Here is a 22,254-nt window from a genome sequence, read left to right on the forward strand (position 1 = left end):
AACAGCACTCTATGCAACTTAGTGTTAGGCCTTGCACTCTGGTCGCCTCCACCTCAAGATTGGTTAATGCTAAGGCAGGGCCATCTGGATCCAAGGGGCGCTCATCCTTGGAAACCTGACACCTCTGCCCTCCCAGAAGTCAGAGAACCCAGAGAAACGAAAGGTGCATCATTTCCCCCCATTTTGATTTCCTTAATCTCCACCTCTGGATCTCGCCCCAGAGGCAAATTTATCAATTGGGGTGATGCATCTGTCTGCAGCCTGAGTAGAGAGGGACGAAGCAATGCTCTTCCACCTTTGGGACTCTCTTGGGCCTAGAAACCATCTAACCGACTGTCTTTAATTTCAATCATCTGACAGGCTCAACTTTTGTCTATCGACACTCATGCACTCACACACCCTGTTGTTTCCATCCGTCTCTGCCTTTTTCAGTGCCTTTCTCTTTCTTCTTACCTCTCTCTTATTAACCAGCATACCGGCTGCATAAAAAGGATGCCTCCATTAGGAAAGTGCTACAGTGCCATCTAAAAAGTTAAATAACCTACAACAACCAATGCCCTGATATTCATTAATTCAGTTTATTCTTTTATTATTATCCGTTATTTATGTATGGCCTTGAGCCTAATTATACGAGTGCTGTAAGGTTTGTATATGTGTGACTGAAGAAGGTATTTCATTCTCTTGTACATTTCTCCCACAGGCAAATCCAAATAAGCCTCATTGAAGCATTCTCCAGCACCCCTAGAATGTATTTAAATGACTTTGGTTTTGGGGATTAAATAGTTTTAATCGAATCGCTTCAGCTGTCCAAATTGAAAAGTAACAAAATCTGCATTCAAAACAGTATAGACTGCCCCGCAACTCGCACAACCTATTCTTGAGCTTTCATCGAACCTTCGGCAGCACTCTACAGCCGACAGAAACGCCAAACACAATCATCCCATCCTCACCTACAGATGGTAAAACTGAAACATTACCTCTAGCCAGACTACCTCAAGATTCTAAGCACACCGTGGCTCCAAAGTCCTATGGTTGCGAAAGCACAGCCAAATGACGCACTGTTGTGCACCAGACCCCAGAAACCTGCAGATAATATTAGCATAAACCTAACACCCTCGTGTGCACATGGCATTATAAGATACCGACATGACTTGTAATGCTTGCTCAAAAAACACTAGGCTCTGGCTTGGAAAAGACCAGTGGGACCACCCAACCCAATCCCACTATCAAGAGAAAAGTATTTCGGCATACCCGCCTGTACACATAAAACACCACAGAGATCACCTTAGCTCAAATTCACTGTACCTCAACACCAACTCCCACAAATCATTGTCCATCTCGAGATTAAACAAACTCTATAACCAAAAATGGAAAAAAATCAAAGTATCAAACGTACGAATGCTGGCCTTCGAGACCCACAAGATTGGGTACCCAGATTGAGCATGCACTACAATGATGGCTGGCACCATACAGATAGAAATAACATAAAATACTTGTGGAGTTTCATGCCTGCAATCAATAGGGGGCGCTAAATGTGGCAGACTAACAGTGACTCCATTAGGCTGCTAATTCTACAGTTCACGACTGTCTTCATCTTTGTTTCTTGCAGCACGAGGGGTCCAAACTGAAGTGCGGACTCTCAGAAGATATCCTGGAGGGCAGCGAGAAGCTCAACTGCTCAGTGGAAGCCCTCGATACTGACAGTGTTACCAAGCAGGCCGCAGATGGCACCACGAATGCCGCCTTTGGTTTCAGCACTGGGAGGACAGCCGAGAGCAGTTTAGGATCGAGGCTGCGTCTCGGGAGTTCAAGCGTGTTGACTGATCACCTCATGCTTGGGAAGCGACTAATGGTGGCGGCAGAGTCTGGGACAACCCTTGAAGACCCACGGGAGGTGATGGACACTGACTCGAGACCAAGCTCAGGTAAATGGCAGTTCACAGAGCAAGGCTGTGTTCTACTACTGCTTTATGGAGGGAGGGGGGGATTGACATCTCTTTTATAGTACGGTGGGAGCCAGGGGCTTGATGTTTCTCAGTAACTGGTGACAGAAGTGAGATGGGAGCTCCTGCAGTAACTGGTTCAGTAGTGATGTATAAGCTCCATTGTTGGCTTTTAGGAGCCAGAGATTGTAGCTCCTGTAGTGACGGGTGGAGCAGAAACCCGTCACTGACACTTGAACTGGAGATGAGAGCTTCTTCATTGCTCTGGTGGCAGCTTAGGGTTAAAGCTTCTACTGTGTCTTGTGGCACTGAGTATGGTTCATATACTTTACCATTAACAGTCAGTGTAAGTATCTGGCATAAGGAAGCCACTCCAGATCAAAGTATGGGGAAAACGAAAATGGTAAGCAACAGAAAATCTTGCTAGTCACAGAAAGTAGTGCCAGAGGAAAAGCCCATAGGAAGATTTGTGCCATCAAGTTAATTTTCACTCTGTGACAAGTAAACTAATTATGATAACCATGGAGCATTGACCCTAGTCTGCACCAACTAGAATCAACTCCTGCAAAGATAGCATCGTGCCATAAATCTGTAAATGCAGTATGCACCGTCATGTCGGTGAGAAAGCAAAACAAAATACCTTTAGTTCCACGAATCAGGTGGCGCTGAAGGTTAGGAATGCGCTCAAAAAGTATGGAAAGAAATCAGAAAACAGACCATAAAACCGAGCAAACTAACACTGGACTTTGCACAGTGACAAAGGAGAGAACTGATTGACCTTAACAGAAGCAAATAATTAAATAGCTGGCAGTAACGGATAACAGAGGTGGTGCAAAACACTATACTTTAGGAAAGAAATATCTCACAGGGAGGAGGAAGTGCTCTCTTTATCCTGAAGAAAAACAGTACTGCTTCTCGGTGCAGTAAAAAATGGGGGGGCTTGTACCTCTGGGCTTTGTTTATAAAAAGGACACAGAAATGCTGCAGTTACTGAGGCAGCAGAGATCATGGAAGCCGAATGAAAGCATGAAAACCTACCATAGTAAACATTTGATATGGCCAAGCTGAGATGGGACGAGGTAAGCTAGCCAGGCAGTCCAGAAAAAAAACAGGAATCCAGAATGTGAATCCTGGCAGATGTGTAAGGACCAAAGACGTCAAGCACAGTTAGCCACTCTCTGGATAAAGCAAAGCGAGCACTTAAAGGCAATCTGTAAGACCAGGAAATTGATAGGTGTCCTGTTACCTAACAGTCATGCAAGTCGAGGAACTAGGATGCTGGTCACTCTCAGGCCTAGCCACAAGACCAGGCCCGAGAGCGCCGACCAAACAGTCATTGCGCACTTAGGAGGGTTGGACCACTCCTCCCCTGCTTTTCAGCCCGGCCCTCTCATTCAAGCTGCCGCAGCAGGAGGACTAAATAAAATGATAAATAACATTAGATATTATCATTTTATTTTTTTCCTTTCATTTGCAGCTTTGAGGCAGTGCGGCGTCGCTCCTCCACCCTAGAAGAGTCTCCGCCATTGGAAATGCTACAGTGGCAGGCGCTGTTGACAAACTGTGATATAGGTCAACACTGCAATGCAGTCAAGAGAGGCAGAGGAATTAGGGTGGAAGCACTTCAAGAGCAAGACCCAAGAAGATAACCAGTACCAGGCAGCGGACAAAGTGAGACATTTGAACGTTAAGGTTAGAAGGTTCTGGTCCAGTACCGTGAAGTCAAAGTGAGCAGATGTAAGCACGCTGTTTATCTGAAAGCACAGAGAAGAGGAAGGCCTTACCTGGTGAGCAAGTCTGTACATGTGAAATGGAATCCTGCAAATGTCTCTTCTCACTACTTAATCTCCCCAGTTTCATGCTGCAAAACAACACTTACGTTTTCAGGAATGGAGCCATGATTGGGATTTTTAGAACTGATTACCAACTTGAAATGTTAAGAATCATATATGTTAACATATTTTTCCATAACCACTTAATGGGAAAACCCCTTTTTTGTTAATTTATTTATAAAGCCTCTTTTTATTTATTTATCAAGCCCCTTTCTTACCTCTACATATGGGAACGTCAATTACCCCTCCTTTTTTACTCCGCATGGCTTTACCCCGCATTTTTTTACTCCGCAGTAACTTTTACAATGCAGGGTTTTACACTGCAAAACTGTTACATCGCATTCCCCAAAGTAACGCCCCCCTGGAGTTAGAATAGTAATTGCGTTGGAATGGGGAATGTGTTGTAACGAATTGCATTGTAAAGCCCTGCGTTGTAAAAGATTTTGCGGAGTAAAAACTGCAGGGTAAAAGCATGCAGGGTAAATGCATGCAGGGTAACATCACATATCCCTAAATACACGGCTTCTCTCGGTTGGAATTCTTTGTAGTAACATGCAACTAAGTTGAGCACTATATTTGGATTCCAGGCTAGCTTCCATCAAAGTATGAAAACTCCAGCATGCATCAAGGGATTATTACATGCTTAGTTATAATTAAAAAAATTATAATGGACAGCCCGGCATTCCCCATGAGACAATCTGCATCTTATTAAAAGGCCATGTGGCTGTCTTGCATATACAGTATTGTTATCTCGTATCCATGTTATTTTACATGCTGTTGTGACTTGTATGTCGTTGAGTAGGTCATAAAATCATAGTCTATTAGGAATGGTAATTTAGCATGCAAGTTGAAAAATTGATCTTAAATGTCATACACACACATGTATTTTAAAGGAAAGATCAATCTTTATTTTGTTTCAAGACTTCATTTATAACCTTTTTCATGTACGTTGGTTTCAGTTCCAAATGTAATTGGTTTTGTGCTGTTGAGCACGTAGGAATAAAGAAGAAGCAAAATAGTTGTCAGTTTTTTCCCCTAAATTCGATGCCCAAAGCCATGTGTAAAATAAGAAACTGAGGCAATCGTTTTTAACAGGGAAGCAGGTCTTCATCATATTACAGTTTTTCATCATGTACTGAATGTCAATATGTTTCGGCAATCCCACTGTTATTATTGGGGCACCCTCAGGACAAAATAGTGACTGTGCTAATTGGTGCCACTAAATTTGCTCTATCACAACTTATTGAGCTGTAGAAATAGAGAAGAAGGAATACAGTTATCCAGTGTCTCGTTTCAAGAAATATGTAGCAGTTTTATACAAAATCATATGCACAAAACAGAAGGAAATGAATGTGAAATTGTTAAAGAATTTTAGACTAAAAAAACCCATAAATGTACGTTGTGCTCATATCAGGGGGCAGATCCCGGGAACAGGCTCCCTGTAGGCACAAAAGTCTCCATAAAATGGAATAGTGCAGGAGACGGGATCAATTGAAAAGTGCAGGAGAAGGGATCACTTTGTTTGTGCATAGCCACCTGCAAAACGACGTACCCTTCAATCTTGGTGCACATTGGCAGCTACTGATACATCCGTCCGAATAGGCTTGGTCATCTATACTTAATTACAGTTATTTAAGTGTCAGTTGAGCACCTGATATAAACCTATGCTTTGATCAGCATTTGGTGTATAAATCGTTGCCATCCTGTTTGTATTAATTCCTCCATTGTACATTATCCCATGTGTGCACATCTCTCCATAGTCCTTCTTTATGTACAGTGATGATGTGTTTGTTCCCCATGACCCCATAGGCATCTTTTGTCAGCCTCGGGGTATCCAATGCCTGGGTTGTTGCACCTTAACATTCCTCGCCTCAGCCCAAATTCAAGTGGGGATAAGAAAAAGCTTCTGGCACATGACTGGGGGAGTTAGGGTGGGTGACTCCCTTAGTAAGAATCTCTATGCAGATGTCCTCTCTTTAGACCAGCTCACATCTGATCTGAGCTGCCACTAGAGTGAATTAGTACTTCAGTCTGTGCTAGCTTAGATGCAACAGAGGCCTTAGAACTTATTGCAGTGTTCATCCCTCATTTCTCATTTTTCTCTATATTGTCTTTCAGCCACAGAAATTCAGGCAGATAAAAAGTTTTTCTGAACATTTTGGAAAATACAGGATTTGTAGTGAATTAAGAAATGTATTCTTCAGAACGAAATCGGCATGGCAAATCATAATTTTTGCTAGTCCTAATCCTGTTCCTGTTTGTCCAGACTCGTGGGCACCGCTACCCACTGGCTGAAACATAAAATCCTTTCAAGCCAAATGATAACATTGGAAAGGGGAGTCTTGCAGGCGTGTGAGAGGGACTCCAGATTTCTCACCATTTTCCCTTTGTCCGGCAGGCTTTTATGAGACCAGCGAGATGGACTCCTGTTCGCTCTCCACCTCTTGCACATCCGTGTACAGTGAGGGTCCCCAGGGGTCATGCTGGAGCGTGGACTCTCTTTGCCACCTGCCAGCCTTCCCTGATGGCAAGTCTGCCCGTCCACACTCCACTGACGAGGCTGCGGTCCGGCTCATGGACCTGCGGCTGCAACGGCTGATGATGTCCTCCACTCATCCCACAAGAAATCTGCAGACCGACTCCCGGAGGCCCGTCTCCACCGGTATGTATATCTGAATCCGCTTGTGCCTCTGTGCCGCTTACCTACCTGTGTTTTACTGTTGCTTCCCTTTTCCTCTCACCTGCCTTGTAGCATCATCCCTGATCCTCTTCACCCGCCTTTCTACAGCCACCCGTACATTATTTTTTTCCCTGCACCTTCCTACTCCTGATGTCGCTGTGCGTCTTTCCTTTCTCCTCATTACCCTTGCTACTTCTGCTGCCCTAACATGCCCTCTTACACCGGTTACTTCCCCATATCTCTTAGATCTACAGTATCCCCTGCTCTCATAGCTAGGCAACTTTCTCTGCCCTCTCGCATCCATGTAGCGTACCCCCGTCTTACCCAAGCATCTTCCCATCACTCTCGTACCCCTGCTCCTTCCTGTGCCCTATTAACTGTGTTGCTTCTTTTGCTCTATCCTGCCCCTTCCATATGTGCTCTTACCCCCTCCATCTTTCCTTGTCCTTTCATATCCCTACCACTTCCTCTGTTCTATCCTTGTCTGAGCAGGTCCTCTTACGGTCTTCTTAGGGTGACTTTTCTATTTTCAAAGTGTGTTTCCTGAAGGCCAAGCAATCTGTGACTTATCTGATATATTGAACTTGTAGGATATGAAAACCTTCTGAATAATGTATTTTCAGCGTGTGTCGTTGTAAATTACGTGTTTTGCGCCCTTCTGTCATATAGGGTTGTGTTCAGAATATTGCCCATTGTTTTTGTTCTGAGCATGCATTGAACGATTGATAATCATGTCCCCAAAAGCCAAAATACTCTTGGACCATTTTAGATTTATTTTTTTCACCACCCGAAAGCGGCTTCCAAAGGCTCCAGATTGAAGCTATTCCTTCACGAATACGCCACACTAAAGACCAGCAATGCAGCAACAAAACAATTGCAATTGCAGATCAACATATGCAAAGAGGTAGCCTTTGAGAGAACTTTCAACAATTTACACGTACAGATCTCAGGTTGGATAAGAATGGCTGGTTTAGGATGGTCATGGAAAACACTCCAAATTGTAAAATGGTTCTCTTGGTTGGAATTTTATTGGATTTGAAATGTATGTCTACCAAGGGACATCTATGAAAGTAATTGGATTATTCGGCATCTTCTGAGTCACCTCTTTATACATTTGAGAAATAATATGATGAGGCCAATACTGGCAACGAGAGGCATAGCATTGATTTCAGGCGTCATAAATCTAAACAAGTGGTGCCAATAGGCTTTCCATGAATAGGCTGCAATTCCGGAAACTATAAATCTGCAGGGCACCTGCAGAATAATAAAATACTTAGGCCAGATACTGCATCTACACCAGTTAAACTGCTAAAAAGTGCACATTATTAAGTGGCTTTGAAAACACTGAAGACCGGCTTTGAGAGTTCGGCTTCAAAAGCAGTCTCCACGCCATGATAAGGAGTCAGTCTCAAAAAGATCCTCACCCTATCGTCCCAGTTGGAGTATTGTCGTTGAGGCGATGACTGCCCTTGACAAACCAAGCAACCAACCTAGAAATAGGTAGTTCAACCCAGACGAGTGGCTCTGAAAACATGCATTGAAAATGCTGCCCCAAGGTGTCAAAACAAGAAATGTTGGTAATTACTAACTTTTAATTTTTATTTTTTATAAATCTTTTTATTTAACAGAACTTAGGTCGACTTTACAAGATACAGTAGTTGAGGCAGAAACCAATATCACATGCCATCATGATTACAGAGTGCATAGGTAAATCGTAGTAGTTAACAATGACTATGGGTGTTCTGGCTCTAGGACAGCGGGAGGAACACAGATATCTCTTCCGTATTTGTTCCATTTATTCCAGATGGAAGACCACTTTCTGGGGCACCTCCGGGAGACATACACCGTTTTCTCACGGAACATGCACCAGTCCATGTCTGCCCTCCAGGATACTACCAAGGGCGGCTCTCGCCCCCACAGATGAGCAATATTCCGTTTGGCCACCATTAAACCAAGTGTGAATCATATTTTGTCTTTGCTGCTGAGATCGGTGGATTCCCATATGTTCAATAAGCATCGCATCTCCAACACCCTGTTCATGCATTCATCTATTTTCAATCAGTAGGATTGGATGTACTCACATTCCCATATTATATGCATAAAGGAGCCCAGCTGACCACATCCCTGTCTACAGTTACCGTCGTCAACTTTCCCCATTTTGACTAGGGTTGGTCTGGTGACATATATTCTATGGAGGATTTTCAGCTGCACGAGACGGAACCGGGATGAGATCGCCATCTCTCTTGGGGATGCGACTGCCTCCTGCCATTCTTCGTTATCTATGTCTAGCCCATCCCTCTCCCAGTGCTGGCCGAGTTTCGTCAGAGGGATTGGAGAGTTATTGATCAGCTTTTTATAGGTCAGGGATATAGTTTTATCGGGCATGTACCCATCCAACTACATGTCCTCTAGTGGCGAAGCGTCTGGCAAGGTGGTGCATCTGAGTATATTTGACAGTAATGTGTGTCTGACTTGTAAGTAGAAGAAATGCTCTGAGTTAGCAAGCTCAGGGCTCTGTTGTAAAGCGGCGAAGGTGACCACCTCTCCCTTGTCCCATAGGTCCCCAATTTTTGAGATCCCAATAATGTCCCATTTGTCAAACCCCTTTGTGTTGCCTAGTGTGCCCAGCTTCCGTGTTTCCCATAGTGGGATGGCTTGTGTGAGCTTTTTATCCCACCCCAGGCATTTGGTGGCCATGTGCCAGACCCATATGGAGTGCTTGGTTGGACCCGTCGGGGAATATTTCTGAGGTCTGGAGTAGAGAGCTCTGTGATATGTCCCTCCTGGGAGTAGCCATTTGTCAAGCCTATACGCCGGGTCATCGTCGTGTCGATACAAGCAGTGGTTAATCGCTGCCAGATGCGCGGCTCAGTAGTACTTCTTGATGTCGGGCAGTCCAATTCCCCCGTCGTACCAGCCCAGGGTCAGTTTCTGAAATGCTATTCGGGGTCTCCCTTCCCACAGTAAATCTCGCTGTATACTTTCTATCTCACCAAAGTATCTAGCTGGGACTATGTCTGGGTGTTTTGTAATGCATAGAGGAAACGCAGCAATGCCATCATTTTAAACAATGCCGCTCTCCTTGAGAGCGAGAGCGCCTTCCATCTGTCCACGTCTCTCTTGGGTGATTACTAACTTGATTCCTCCAAAGAATGATGGAAATCTTAAAAATATGAGAGCTGAACAGGGACACGTGCTCACACCATAGAACAACCACAGATGCAAGATCACACAGGATATACACAGATCAGAACACATTATTGCAGAGTTACCAGAAAGGCAACTTATGTTAAAACCTCCACAGAGGAAGGGAAAAAGTTAGCATTTGAAAAAACAATATCTCCTGAATTTAGTGTCTATGTTACCAAAAAACACCATCCCTTAATTCACCATGTTAGACCTGCACCATAGTCGGATGTAATGGAGGAGCTTTTGGAACATTTGCTGGAACTACATCGTAAAAAAGTACACAACACGGGAACCCAAAACACTGGCACTGGGAGACATTTTTATCAAACCTTGAACTTTCCAAGATAACCAATGAGCAAAGATAGAGTTTGATAGCACCCATTGAACAAGGAGATGTCAGGAAGACCATAAAAGAATTAAAGTCGCATAGGGTGGAAAAACCAACTGGCTTTACAGTGGAATTTTATAAAGCCTCCGTTGGCCACCTAATATCGACGGTTGTATGACCCAATCATGCATGCGTTTAGCACGCATGCCTTTTCACTGCTGGCATTAGAACAAACGCATTGTTACAATTCGTTCATTTTGTACGCAAGTCGTTACAACAACTTGCTTTAAGGGGGCGCTGGATATCATTTACTAATCCAACTCCAGTCTGCGCAACAGTAGTGAAGGTGTTGAACTTTAAACCCACCACCACTTTACCAAGGCGCCCCCTAACGCAAGTCATTGTAATGACTTGCGTGCTAAACGATTGGGTGGTAATGATACGTTTGTTCTATTTCTGGTGCTGTAAAGGCACAGCGTGATTCTGCTTCGTATTAAAGGATGTTTTTCAATATCGACCTTGAAATGGCTGGTCAAAGAAATAGCAAAGAAAGGAATGGTGTCTGCTGCCCTGAACAATGAATGTGACTTTCCTCCCAAAACAAGGGAAAGACGCGTCTCTTGGATTGTCATACAGACCCAAAGCCCTTGAATATTGATCATTAAATATACATGCAACTACTGGTGACCATACTCTTATTAATCCGTCCGGACATCATAAATGAAGATCAATCTTGGTTTATCCCAGAGCGGCAAATGTTTGACAACAAAACACAACTTAGAAAAGGCAAATAACGGGAGCATCCAACTAGCCCTATTGCCTTTGGATGCCAGAAAGACATTTGGCAGGGTCAGATGTGAATTCCTGAGAAATCAAACCAATGTGACGCCTTGATTAAACGCTATTAAAAGAGACCACGCCCATCTATAAAAGGGGGTCTTCATCCTGCTATACACGGGAAATGTGTACAACTCCTGAAAGGAGGGAAATTGTGGGATACTAGCAGACCTGTTGACAAAGGGATGATAGGTATTAAGACTAGCAAGGCGACGGATGGGATAAGAGACTGAAAAGATTAGACTTCAGGAGTTAAAACACTAGCCGACCCATTCCTCAAGCAAAATGGCAGCCTAGTGGGAGCTAATTGGGTTTGAACATTTGATAAAGACGATAGAGGGATTTAATGGGGCAGTGTCAAACATCCATAAACTGTTTTTAGAAGGACCAGAGCCACAAAAACAGAGATACAAGGAGAAGTGAGAGAAATTATCAGAGAGATATCTGAGTGGAAACGGTTAGAGCATTGGAGAGGCAATGTGAGGTTTAACAAGGCCACGCTACAACAGGGAATCCAGTCTTAAAATAATGAGATACTGGTGTCTGGCAGCTTGTAAACTAAGTACCTGTAAGCTTAGTAGCAAAAACATCTCAAGCACCTTAAAAACACAGCACGGCCGTTAGTGAGGCAACATAAGATAAGGTGACCAGGCGTCCCGGTTTGCCGGGTCCGTCACAATTTCCCACTAGCTGTCCCGGCAGATTTCAAGAAATTAAGCTCATGTACCGGTTCTTTGAGGGTGTCGGCTGAAAACGGTGGGAGGTATATTTTTATGTTTTGCAAAGCAGGGATAGTTAGCAGCTGTTATAAGAAAGTAATTTAATTAAAAGGCCTGCTACTGGCTTTAAAAATGGCATTTTATGTATGTTCTTACTGCCTCCTCTGTAATTTTCTGCCAAGGAGCACTGTCACTCTATGCGCTGGGTTACAGTAAAATTGTAGTCCCTCTTCTATATTTTTGGGAAATGTCCCGGTTTTGGCTTTAAAATTCTGGTCACCCTACATAAGTGTAAGAGGTGCGTGCTCAAGGAAGAGAAGCCCCTGTGTCCAAAACATGACTGTTACCGATTCCTCCCATGCCACAATACCTGTGGAGAGAAGACTACGGTTGTTTGCATATCAAAGGAGGACGATTACCTCAGACAAACGGGTGCGTTCTGCAACCAGGAAGGGTACTGCTGCTAGTTCAATCCCTAAATTGTGCTGGTGATTTCAGGTGGTGGGCACCAGCACTCGTATTTGGGGACGGGACTTATTTTTCATCAACTATCTTTGACCCAAATCAAGAGAAAGAAGAAAGGATGAAGTCAAAGAAATGAAGAAAAAAACGAGAAAGGGAGAAAGCAGCAATTTGAAAGAAAAGACGAGTGAAATAAAGAGGCAAGCTTAGGGTTGTGGAAGAAATAGCGCACTGTGACAGGCTACTATGGCAAAGCCTGGCCCCCTGTACACTTTTTTTTTTCTAACAAATGAAGCCCCGGTCAGCTTTGTTGCAACACCTGTATGACACCCTCAAAAGAAGGACAATACAACCAAAGCTCATCTTCCACTACTTATGGAATACATTATCGCATTATTACAGAAGGAGCACTGAAAGATGTGCTACCTGAATTAAAATGGATGTGGTGGATTCGGTGTATTGTGGTGTCCAAAAAGGAAGAAACGTTAGGTTCAACCCTAGACTCTTCAACATATACGTAAAAACAATACACTTCAAAATGGCAATGCTACAAGAAATTATCCTAATGCTAAATACAACAGTAGCTCTAAATGGTGACACTAGATCTCAGTGATAAGTACTAACATATACTGATCTTCTAGCTCCACTCAAACAAATCACAAAGCTCATACCAAGTCAATGTCTGCACATATTTGAACAACTAGCTGGTATGGTGAGAGCATGGCAGAAATGTCAACTCACTTGCATAAGAGATGACCTACTTACTGCCTAGTTTGGGTTTCATGTAAAGAAATCCCATTTACGACCACAGGAAATGCAAAACTTTCTAGGGTCCAGGATACATTCTCTGGAGGCTAAACATACCCAAACATGGATAGGGTACTTGTGTTTCACATACTGGTGTACCGTTAACTGATTGTGCGCACTCTTACAGTGCAGAAGGTGATGACATTACTATGTATGATGGGTGCCTGCTGCATTACTCTGGTTCCAAATTCATGCTTACTCATTTGTAAATCACAGTAATGCTTGGAACGACAGTTGTCACAGGCATCTGGAGCTTGGGAGGTTCTAGTGGTATTGGAGTCCAGCTATATACAATACAAGCTTCAGTGGTGGAACAAGACACATTTCCTACTGGGCTGATCTTTTCTAAAACCAAAGACACAGGTGAAATGTTATATGCCAGGAATGTCAATTACAGGCAAGAAGTCACAACACATGGCCTCACCAAGGCTGTACAGTGAAAAAGCTGTACAACAAAGTTGTTTTTATACCCGTAGCCATGACAGCCATGTACCAGAGTGAGACATGTGAATTTGGAGCAATCATTCCCCCAGCTGTCAAAAAATACACATGCAATTTGTCGTTGGGCACAATGTCGAAAAATATATCTGCTGGCAGAACAGTAGAAGGGAGTAGAGAAGGACTTTGAGGATATCCTAAGGAGAAGTCCCCAGGAGACACAAAATTGGGGAATCAACCCTCCCATTTCATCACAGTACTTTCAAAAATAGGTGACTCCGCAAATCAATCTGTTTGTCAGACATGAATATGCCACCCTTGCCACATAATCCATCTTTTGCTGCATAATTTGTTGGAAAAACAATTCTAGCTCATTACATTTATTTTTGAGCTATGTAAGTCCACACTGACTGGAAACAAATGTGGGAGCACACTGCTTCACCTCCCAGCAGGTTCGCCCCTAAGCATTATGGTGAATGCAGTTCGCTAAGCGTGTGTATTTTTAAAATTTCTCGAGTGTTTCACCCGGTGGGTGCAGATTGGTGCTGGCCATCTCTATACACGTGTTTCTGGATTTTTTATCTGTCGTCAGTAGAGAGTAGGCATTTCAAATATTTGGGGTTGCTGAGCAGGCTGCCAAAGTATTCTCCGGTCACAGTACCTCTCAAGGCTCGCAGTTGCCTCTCCACAAGCTTGTCAGCTCAACTGGCTCGAGGGAGCCTTTTAAACAGGAAACAAATATGGGAGCACACTGCTTCACCTCCCAGCAGGTTCGCCTCTAAACATTATGGTGAATGCAGTTCGCCAAACGCGTGCACTTGCAAAATTTCTCAAGTGTTTTACCCGGTAGGTGCAGATTGGTGCTGGCCATCTCTATACACGTGTTTTTATCCGTCGTCAGTAGAGATTAAACATTTCAAATATTTTGGGTTGCTGAGCAGGCTGCCAAAGTATTCTCGGGTCACAGTACCTCTCAAGACGCGCAAGTGCCTCTCACAATCTCGTCAGCTCAACTGGCTCGAGGGATCCTTTTTAACAGGAAACAAATGTGGGAGCACACTGCTTCAACTCCCAGCAGGTTCGCCCCTAAGCATTATGGTGAATACAGTTTGCCAAGCGTGTGTATTTGCAAAATTTCTCGAGTGTTTCACCCGCTGGGTGCAGATTGGTGCTGGCCTGCTCAGCAACCCCAAATATTTGAAATGCCTAATCTCTACTGACGACATATAAAAATCCAGAAACACTTGTATAGAGATGGCCAGCTCCAATCTGCTCCCACCGGGTGAAACACTCGAGACATTTTGCAAGTACACACGCTTGGCGAACTGCATTCACCATAATGGTTAGGGGCGAACCTGCTTGGAGGTGAAGCAGTGTGCTCCCACATTTGTTTCAAGTCCACACTGACTAATGCTACACCTGACATTTTGCAAAAGTTAACTAGTTAACTGCTGAATATGTGATATATTCATTAATTGAAAGAGATACCAATTCTGACCATTGTAAACACCCAAGTGAGCTGGTTGAAGTGGCTAGTGTCTGTAGTAAGAAGCAAAGACCTTAAATATTCGGAAAATATGCGTGGGGAAAATTAATCTTCATTGGAAATGTTTTGTTTCGCTAATCACATGAATTCATATTTACTTCACATACAGTATTCTCAAAGGAGCAGTTACGTTAAGTGAGCGATCACAGTTTAGAATACTCCCAAAGGTGTTGCAGCTCTTTGGAAAGTCCAATATCCTGAACCCTACCGTAGCTATAGGTTAGAGACTTAGATAATACATACTAATATCCTATACCATTCTACAGATCGGTTTTATGATGGGGAAAAAATATGGTTACGGAGGCCCTACAGTGTGACTGTAGAGTAAATCCAAAATTGGAAACAAGTTTTAGACAATATCATGGGTGCATGCAGTAGATGAGGCACCATCTATTATTGCATGAAGTGCAGATATGAAGATTGTTCAGCTGAGGGCATATTTATAGTACCCGGATCCCATCTGTATCACTATTATGGTGTCAGATAGCTGGATATTAATGTCATGGGTATGCACCTTCTCTGCTGCAAAGTTCCAGGTGCCCCGGTTATCACCTGGCCCAGTGCCACTAATTTTACTGTCCTCCACATTTTAAAAAGCAGAGTTGGGATTCAAACTTTGAAATGCTGGTTGCTTATCAGGTACTTGACCCTGGCTTGATGACAGAATTAATAGTTTTATATAGCTATTCATTAGTCAAATAACGTAAAACTGCTCAGAGTGTTTGGACGCACTATGGTCGTGTAAGTGGATTGTGCTATACACCTGTGCTGGATGTGTGGGTTTGGGTGATTGCATCTTCTGTAACTAAGATTGTTTCCCAAAAAATGTGATCTGAGTCAGTGTTATCAAAAGTGCCCTGGGGTCAAAACGGGCAGATGCACCTGCCTTTTGCTGCCCCTGACACGGTGGTAATATAGGAGGGGCGTCAGATGCTTCTGCAGCCCTTTTGTAATACAGATAGCGTTGCAAGGGTTTCTTCCTCAATTGCTTGAAGACATGACCCGTGCAGATGAGGAAACACTTTGCCTCAGTTCCCATGCCATATTTAAGATGGAGGCGCAAAGGAGCTGTCATGGAGTGCACTGACTGTGACATAAAAAGATGGCCCACAGTCAATGCGCTCTAACCGCACCACCCTACTCTCCCCAGCAAGGGCGCGTTTTGGAAAGGGGCTCCTAATGACCCCTCCAGAAATTCCCCTGCAGATGGGGATATTTGTAGATATTCACTGCACTCGCTTGCAGGGGAAGCTCAGCCCCTCTTTCAAATGCAGGCTGGGTTGTCTCCTCCATAGTCAAAGGCAGACCGGCAGCTTCAAGCAGGCAGTCTGCCTCTCACTATTGTGCTGCCCCGGGGGCAGACGCAGGTTTGTGGCGGCACTGGGGCAAGTACATTAATTGTAATAGGACGCACTGACTCAGTCTGGGCTTGGTGCCCTGACTGTCAAAGTTGTGTTTAGAGCAGATGGAAGGAGGGGGGGGGGAAATGTGCCCTGGTGCTTGATATGGCCAAACCTGATAATTTACTGTGTTTAAGGTTCTAGCTGCACTAACGTTCTTCTGTTCCATTGCAGGTGACCTGGACTTCTCCCCACTGCAGACATTAGGTGACCTCCTTGCTCCAGGGATCTCATCCCTTCCGTACAAGTGTGACCTGATCTCCCGCAACACCAGTGAAGTTTACCACTATCCGAGCCCACTACATGCTGTCGCCCTGCAGAGCCCACTCTTCACCACCAGCCCCTCAAATGAGGAATTGAGTGCAGCCGCAGCCTGTTCCCCCGAGTCACAAGGGCGTCTGTCCTCAACCCAACGTCCACGCTCCGAGGAGCTGCTACGCTGTCGGCTGGACCGCTACATCTCCAAGCTGGTGCTGCAGCATCGGTGTCGCTCTGTGGCCTGTGGACTCACCTTAAGCCGCTCCGAGCCGAGCTCTCTAGCAAGCCACCAGAAGAGCTTATCCATGTCATCGGTCTATAGTTCTCCACCTGCTGCCGCCCAGCTGAGGCGTTCGGGCTCCAAGGTCCGCAGACGCATCTCAACATGCACCCACATGAGATCTGCAGATGGACCCGCTGGAGTTCGGGACTCACAGCGCAGCCGCGACTCTGTTATCTCTGTAGACACCAGCTCAAGCACCGCAGATGGGCCCCAAGGAGGGCCATACACTGATGGCCAGGAGATACAGGTTGAGCACACTTCGGCTTTGGATGACTTAAAGGAGTTAGTCAGCCCGGATCCTATTCGCCGCCTTGTCCTAGTGCCACAGCGTTCAGTGTCCAGCGCAGACGATCTGTACAAAGGTCGTCATGCCTCACGGGACCTGGTGAAGGCAGCACTGCCCAGCTCTGAGCGGAGCTGGCTGAGCCCCAAAGAAGTCTTTCGGAGACTGAGTCTGCGCAAGAAGCGCAGCGGCGCCCGCTGCACCTCTGAAATGAATGTAAGTGCTGCAGCCATCTCTTTCCCAAGGCATGAGGCCTTGTGCAGGTGTGGTTCACGACTTAGCCTGACTGCCGACAGCTGGAAAGTATATGCCAGTGCCCGGCACCCGTGGACATCAGTGCTAGAGATTTCTGCCAGCCAGGATCGTGACAGCCCTAGGAGGCTGAGGAATGAGTTCTGCCAGGGTCCTGCTGTCTGGGCCTTCTCCTCCGACTGCCATAGTGGGAATGGCCAGGTTGTGCCGCCGCCCTCCATGAAGGTCGGATACCACTTGTGCAGCAATTCTGGCATCAGTGATGCGGATACCTGTAGCGACTGTAGTCTGAACAGTGACTGGAGCGTCCAGCAGCATGTGTGTATTGGTGCTCCCTGCCATGCTTTTAACTCGATGGATGATACAGGCCCACGCAGTCCCAGAAGCAAGCTTCAACGTGCAAGATCCTTTAAGGAGCTGAAGAAGATGATGTGCAGGTCCATGAAACCCTTCCATCCGAGGGGGTCAGCTAGATGACATCAGTGAAAGAACCATGTTCTCCCCTACGCCCACATCGGGCGACTTCATTGGGTTTGTTAAACAGGATTCTGTACCTGTAGATAGGTACTCCTCCCCAGTGGGGACAGTGAAGATGACACCATTAGAGTGGGAGGTTTTCCATTCTGCTGTATTCTCTCAAGAAAAGACTGCTTGGGGTCAACATTAGACATAACCCAAGGCGTATCATCCTGTCTAGAGGAATCTTCAGAGGTGAAATCACTAGAGGAGACGTGTACCCCAAGACGTGACAATTCCTCCAGAGTTTTGATCCAAATGACTCTGCCAGAAAGAAGCTTGTACTGCAAGATCAGTCGTCTCATCCAGTGGAAATCTTCCAAGTGATAAGATGTAATTTCTCTTTTCTCAAACATAAGGTCTTTCCCTCCAAAGACTTCTTTCAAAATGATGCCTGCTTGGGAGAAACTTACATAGTGACATGTATCCTTCTGTGCATCCTCTCCTCCCTTGATCCCTTTGCAGGATGTGACTTCATTGAGACTTCTCATTTAACACTACAAGATGAGACCCCACCCTTAGACAAGGGCGTGGTCCTCGCCAATATGCATTATCCAGGTGACGCACTCCAGGAGTGGAAGATGTCTTCTTCCATGAGATGGGACCGAATAGGAGGTACCCCAAACTTCCACAGGCAGACTCACACAAGAAAGCTTTAACTTTCAGAGTGCACCTTTCAAGGACCCTAATCCTGTAAGATGGAAGGTGTACCATAAAACAGGTCTTTTCCTTCACAGAACAGCAGCTGAGGGACCAATCTCCAGACGCATACCTCAATATGACTCTATTTCAGGAGGACCTTCACGGTGACCCTACACCTCATGCACAGGACTATACTCTACCAGTCTTCTCCTGAAATGTTACCTCGTATTGACAGAGGGCTGGCTCAGGTGCGGCCTCTTGGGTCAGTGCAATTGTTTGAAGAAGTTTGGGGGAGGGGGGGATTAAGCATTAAATCTCTGTGCTGATGATGGCAACTCAGGTCCTCATCACAGTTAGGGGCTGATCACGAGTTTCACAGTACGGGGTCGGGGGGGGGGGCTCTTGGCATATATTGAGCGGGAGAGCCAATGCTGGTCATTGGGTTGGAGGTCGAAAGGGCGTGGATGGACAGGCTCTTCTGTGGTAGAGGGAGAGTACCATGCTCCCCCTGTGATGAAGGAAGGAGCATGGTGGGGGCCTGACTGTGCCAGTGCCCAAAGTTATTTTACACACCCACAATAATGTACCAGTAAAGCGGTGCCCAGTCTTGCCGCAAGCAATACTTTTGGGTGCAGGAACACTGGGCCACATCGAATGGGTCCAGGTGGTATTCCTCTAGGGATACCACTCCAGCTTACTCCTAATCAGACACTTGTCAACATGTCATGCTGCCTCTCAGAAAAATACAAAGAATTTAAAAGGGCTTGTAACTCCTGAATAGATTGCTGACCACCGAAAACCGACTATATAATTTTATACATATCAATGTTATTTTTCTTGCCTTGATAAGGGGCATTAAATGGGCTGTGAAGCCATGTATTTAATAAAAAAAAGAGTTTATTTAAATAGTGAGCGATGTTGTCTTTCTGCAAGGGTTTCCAGTAATGGGGTTGAAGGCGAGTGGAGATGTTTTGTTTTGTCTTTCAACCCTTTCGGAGTTCTCTCAGATGAGAGCTGAGGCTTAGCATACCGTGAGCTTTGGTGCATGCAATGCATGTTCATCGTACATCTGAGCCCTTACTGGTTGCATATTGGTGTGTATCCTTCCCTTGTACACTCACCAGAGGCTAGCACTTATCCCTTGCTTGCTCATTCAACATTACCTGTCGCACGCACTCCTTTTGTGGTCGCTGTAAACTGGTATGGATCTCTTCCCATAATCCAGGCATGGTACCTCATATCAAGGATCCTTTGCATGGCCCCTAGAATGGATTACTCTCACACATGCCTTCCATTGTTTAATAGATCCCTTACACATACTCTTGCCCCGCACCCTCATGTCGGGGATCTCGCACAAACCCTTACATGATCAGCTCATGTCAGAGAGCCTCACACAGTCCAAATATGGTCCCCTCATGTAATGGATCCTTTGCACGCACTATCAGTCTATTGCAACCCCTCCTTACAAATTCCCCCTCCCCCTTTTTGCAGATCCACCACACATACAATATGTGCATGGTCAGCTGATGTCATGGATCCCTCGCAGATTGTTCTTGCTTGCAGGATCTCCTCACATTACTGATCCCTCACGCACACCCTTTGCAAGTTCCCTCATGTCCTGAACACCTCACACACACTCCTCGTATGCGAGCTTATGTTATATATGCCCCACATATCCTTGCACTGTCACTGTAAACTAGCACGTACCCTGCACCAACACCTTGCATGGTGGTCCCATCATAAGCATGCATGGATCCCTCTCACACATTACTTGCACAGTCCTTGTGCAATGGATACCTCACACACTCCTTGTGTGGTCCCTCATGTAGTGGATCCCTTGCACGCACACCTTGCACAACCCGTTCATGTCTTCCCTCAGCCAAGCTCCTTTCACAGCCCCTTCTATCATGAATCTGGAGTGCACATTGCTTGCGTGGTTCCTCATATCGTCGATCCTCTGCACACACTCCTCCCACTGCCCCTAGTATCATGGATCCTTCTCATACATTTCCTTGCATAGTTCCTCATGTAATAGATGTCCCTCATGCACTCCTGACATGGTCCATCACTGCATGACGCTCTTACACACACACACACTCACACTTACTTTACACGGTCCACTGATGTCATAGATGCTGCATAAAACAAGCCCGGTTGTGGGGTGGGGAACCTTTCTCCTATTTCGCCCCACTGTACTGGAACCAACTGCCCACCCACCTACGTCTCTGTTCCAACTACCTAGCCTTCAGAAAGATGCTAAAAACCACGCTGTTTTGATGTTCCCCTCCCTGGTTGAAAGAGGCAGTCACAGCGCGGAGATACCCCTGGTTGGGGTGATTTGTGCGCTCTATAAATAAAAAAACAGATCCCTCTCATAAAGTCCTTGCATTGTGCCCTGGAGTCCTGGATCTCTCGCACACACACTACACAGTCCCCGCATGTCACAGACCGCTCACACTCAGTACATGCGTGATCATATTCCTCACACACAACATCCGTGGCCAGCTCATGTCATGGATCCTCCATACACAGTGCTTGTATGGTCTCCTTGTGTTACTAACCTCTCGTGCACACCCATTACATGGCTCCTCATGTAACGGATTCCTTGCACACACACTTTGCATGGCGACTAAATCATGGACTCCTCGCTGCTCTTGCACAGTTGATATCAATTAATATGGGTCCACTACACAAACTCTTAGCGTGGTCCTCTCATGTCACTGATCCCTCACTGACATGCAGTACATTGATCCCTCTTATATATACATATATACATGTGTGGCGTACACAGTCCCTCGCCACAGACACCTCACGCATACACTCCTTACACAGCCCGTTCATGTCTTCGAGCACTCGCCCAAAGAATAAGTACCGCCTCTAGAGTCACAGATCCCTCACATACATTCCTTGCATGGTCTCATGTAAGGAATGTCCAACAAACACTTCTTGCATAATACCTCATTGCATGAATTTGTTGCACACATCATCTGCGGTCCCCTCATATCATACATCCCCTGCAGAGTCTTGTTTGCTCCCCTCATGCCAGGGATATATTTGCACACACCCCTTGCAGAGCCACTTCATGTCATACATCCCTTGCACTGCCCCAGTGTCACGCATCCTTTACACACATTCGTTGCATGGTACCACATTTAGTAGATGTTTGGCACACACTTGTTGTAAGACACCTCACTTCATCAGTTTCTCGTGCATAAGACCCAGAGACCCCCAGAACCCCCCCCCCCCGCACCCAAACGAAACTGACAAGACATTGCACCATGGTGTGGGTATTGGTTATCTTTATTCACAACACATCACAAACGCGACATTGTTAAGAAGGCAAATTATCACACTACAAAGAAAACATTAGTCTACGGCTTATTGAACATAGCATTACATAAAATGCCCAGCAAGCAATCAGTGCAAACTACGTGCAAAGGCTGATGAATCAGTTGAATGAGGACTTCCTGATTGAAACAGAATGCCACAGCATTAAGGGCTTGACTCTTAATCCTAATTGAACCACACAGGCGAAACCCCCTGTGTCCTTGAGGGGCGATACCGCCACACCGAGCAATTGACCACCTGTCATGGTCCCGCCCCTCATCCGACACCAGCTGCCTCTGGAGCCCCTAGGATGTGAGACCAGGGGCAACAGCTGTATGCCCTACACTGATGAACCATGAGCTCATGTGAATGGCCCTACTAGGATCTGGGTTATTGTTCCTGTCACCTCTGCACAATATTGGAAGAATAGTTCCTCTATTGCGCAGATGAGTTATTGTTCCGAGATGCTAACATGCCACAAGGGAGACCAGGGCAATGAGGTCCTTTGCCCT

At 45.5% G+C, this 22,254-nt stretch overlaps 1 protein-coding gene across 1 annotated transcript in view; it reads left to right on the plus strand.

Annotated features, from left to right (window-relative positions):
• LOC146798770 (uncharacterized) overlaps positions 1-19,321 on the plus strand; it is a 34,311-nt gene extending 14,990 nt beyond the window's left edge. The window contains exons 2-4 of the mRNA XM_085626064.1: positions 1,610-1,925; positions 6,174-6,437; positions 16,356-19,321. Coding sequence (XP_085482190.1) covers positions 1,610-1,925; positions 6,174-6,437; positions 16,356-17,734 — 1,959 coding nt within the window. The 3' untranslated portion in view covers positions 17,735-19,321. The remainder of the gene's footprint in view (positions 1-1,609; positions 1,926-6,173; positions 6,438-16,355) is intronic.
• The last annotated feature ends 2,933 nt before the right edge of the window (positions 19,322-22,254 follow it).

The sequence above is a fragment of the Triturus cristatus genome, chromosome 9 (genome assembly GCF_964204655.1).
Source record: "Triturus cristatus chromosome 9, aTriCri1.1, whole genome shotgun sequence".
Lineage (NCBI taxonomy): Eukaryota > Metazoa > Chordata > Amphibia > Caudata > Salamandridae > Triturus > Triturus cristatus.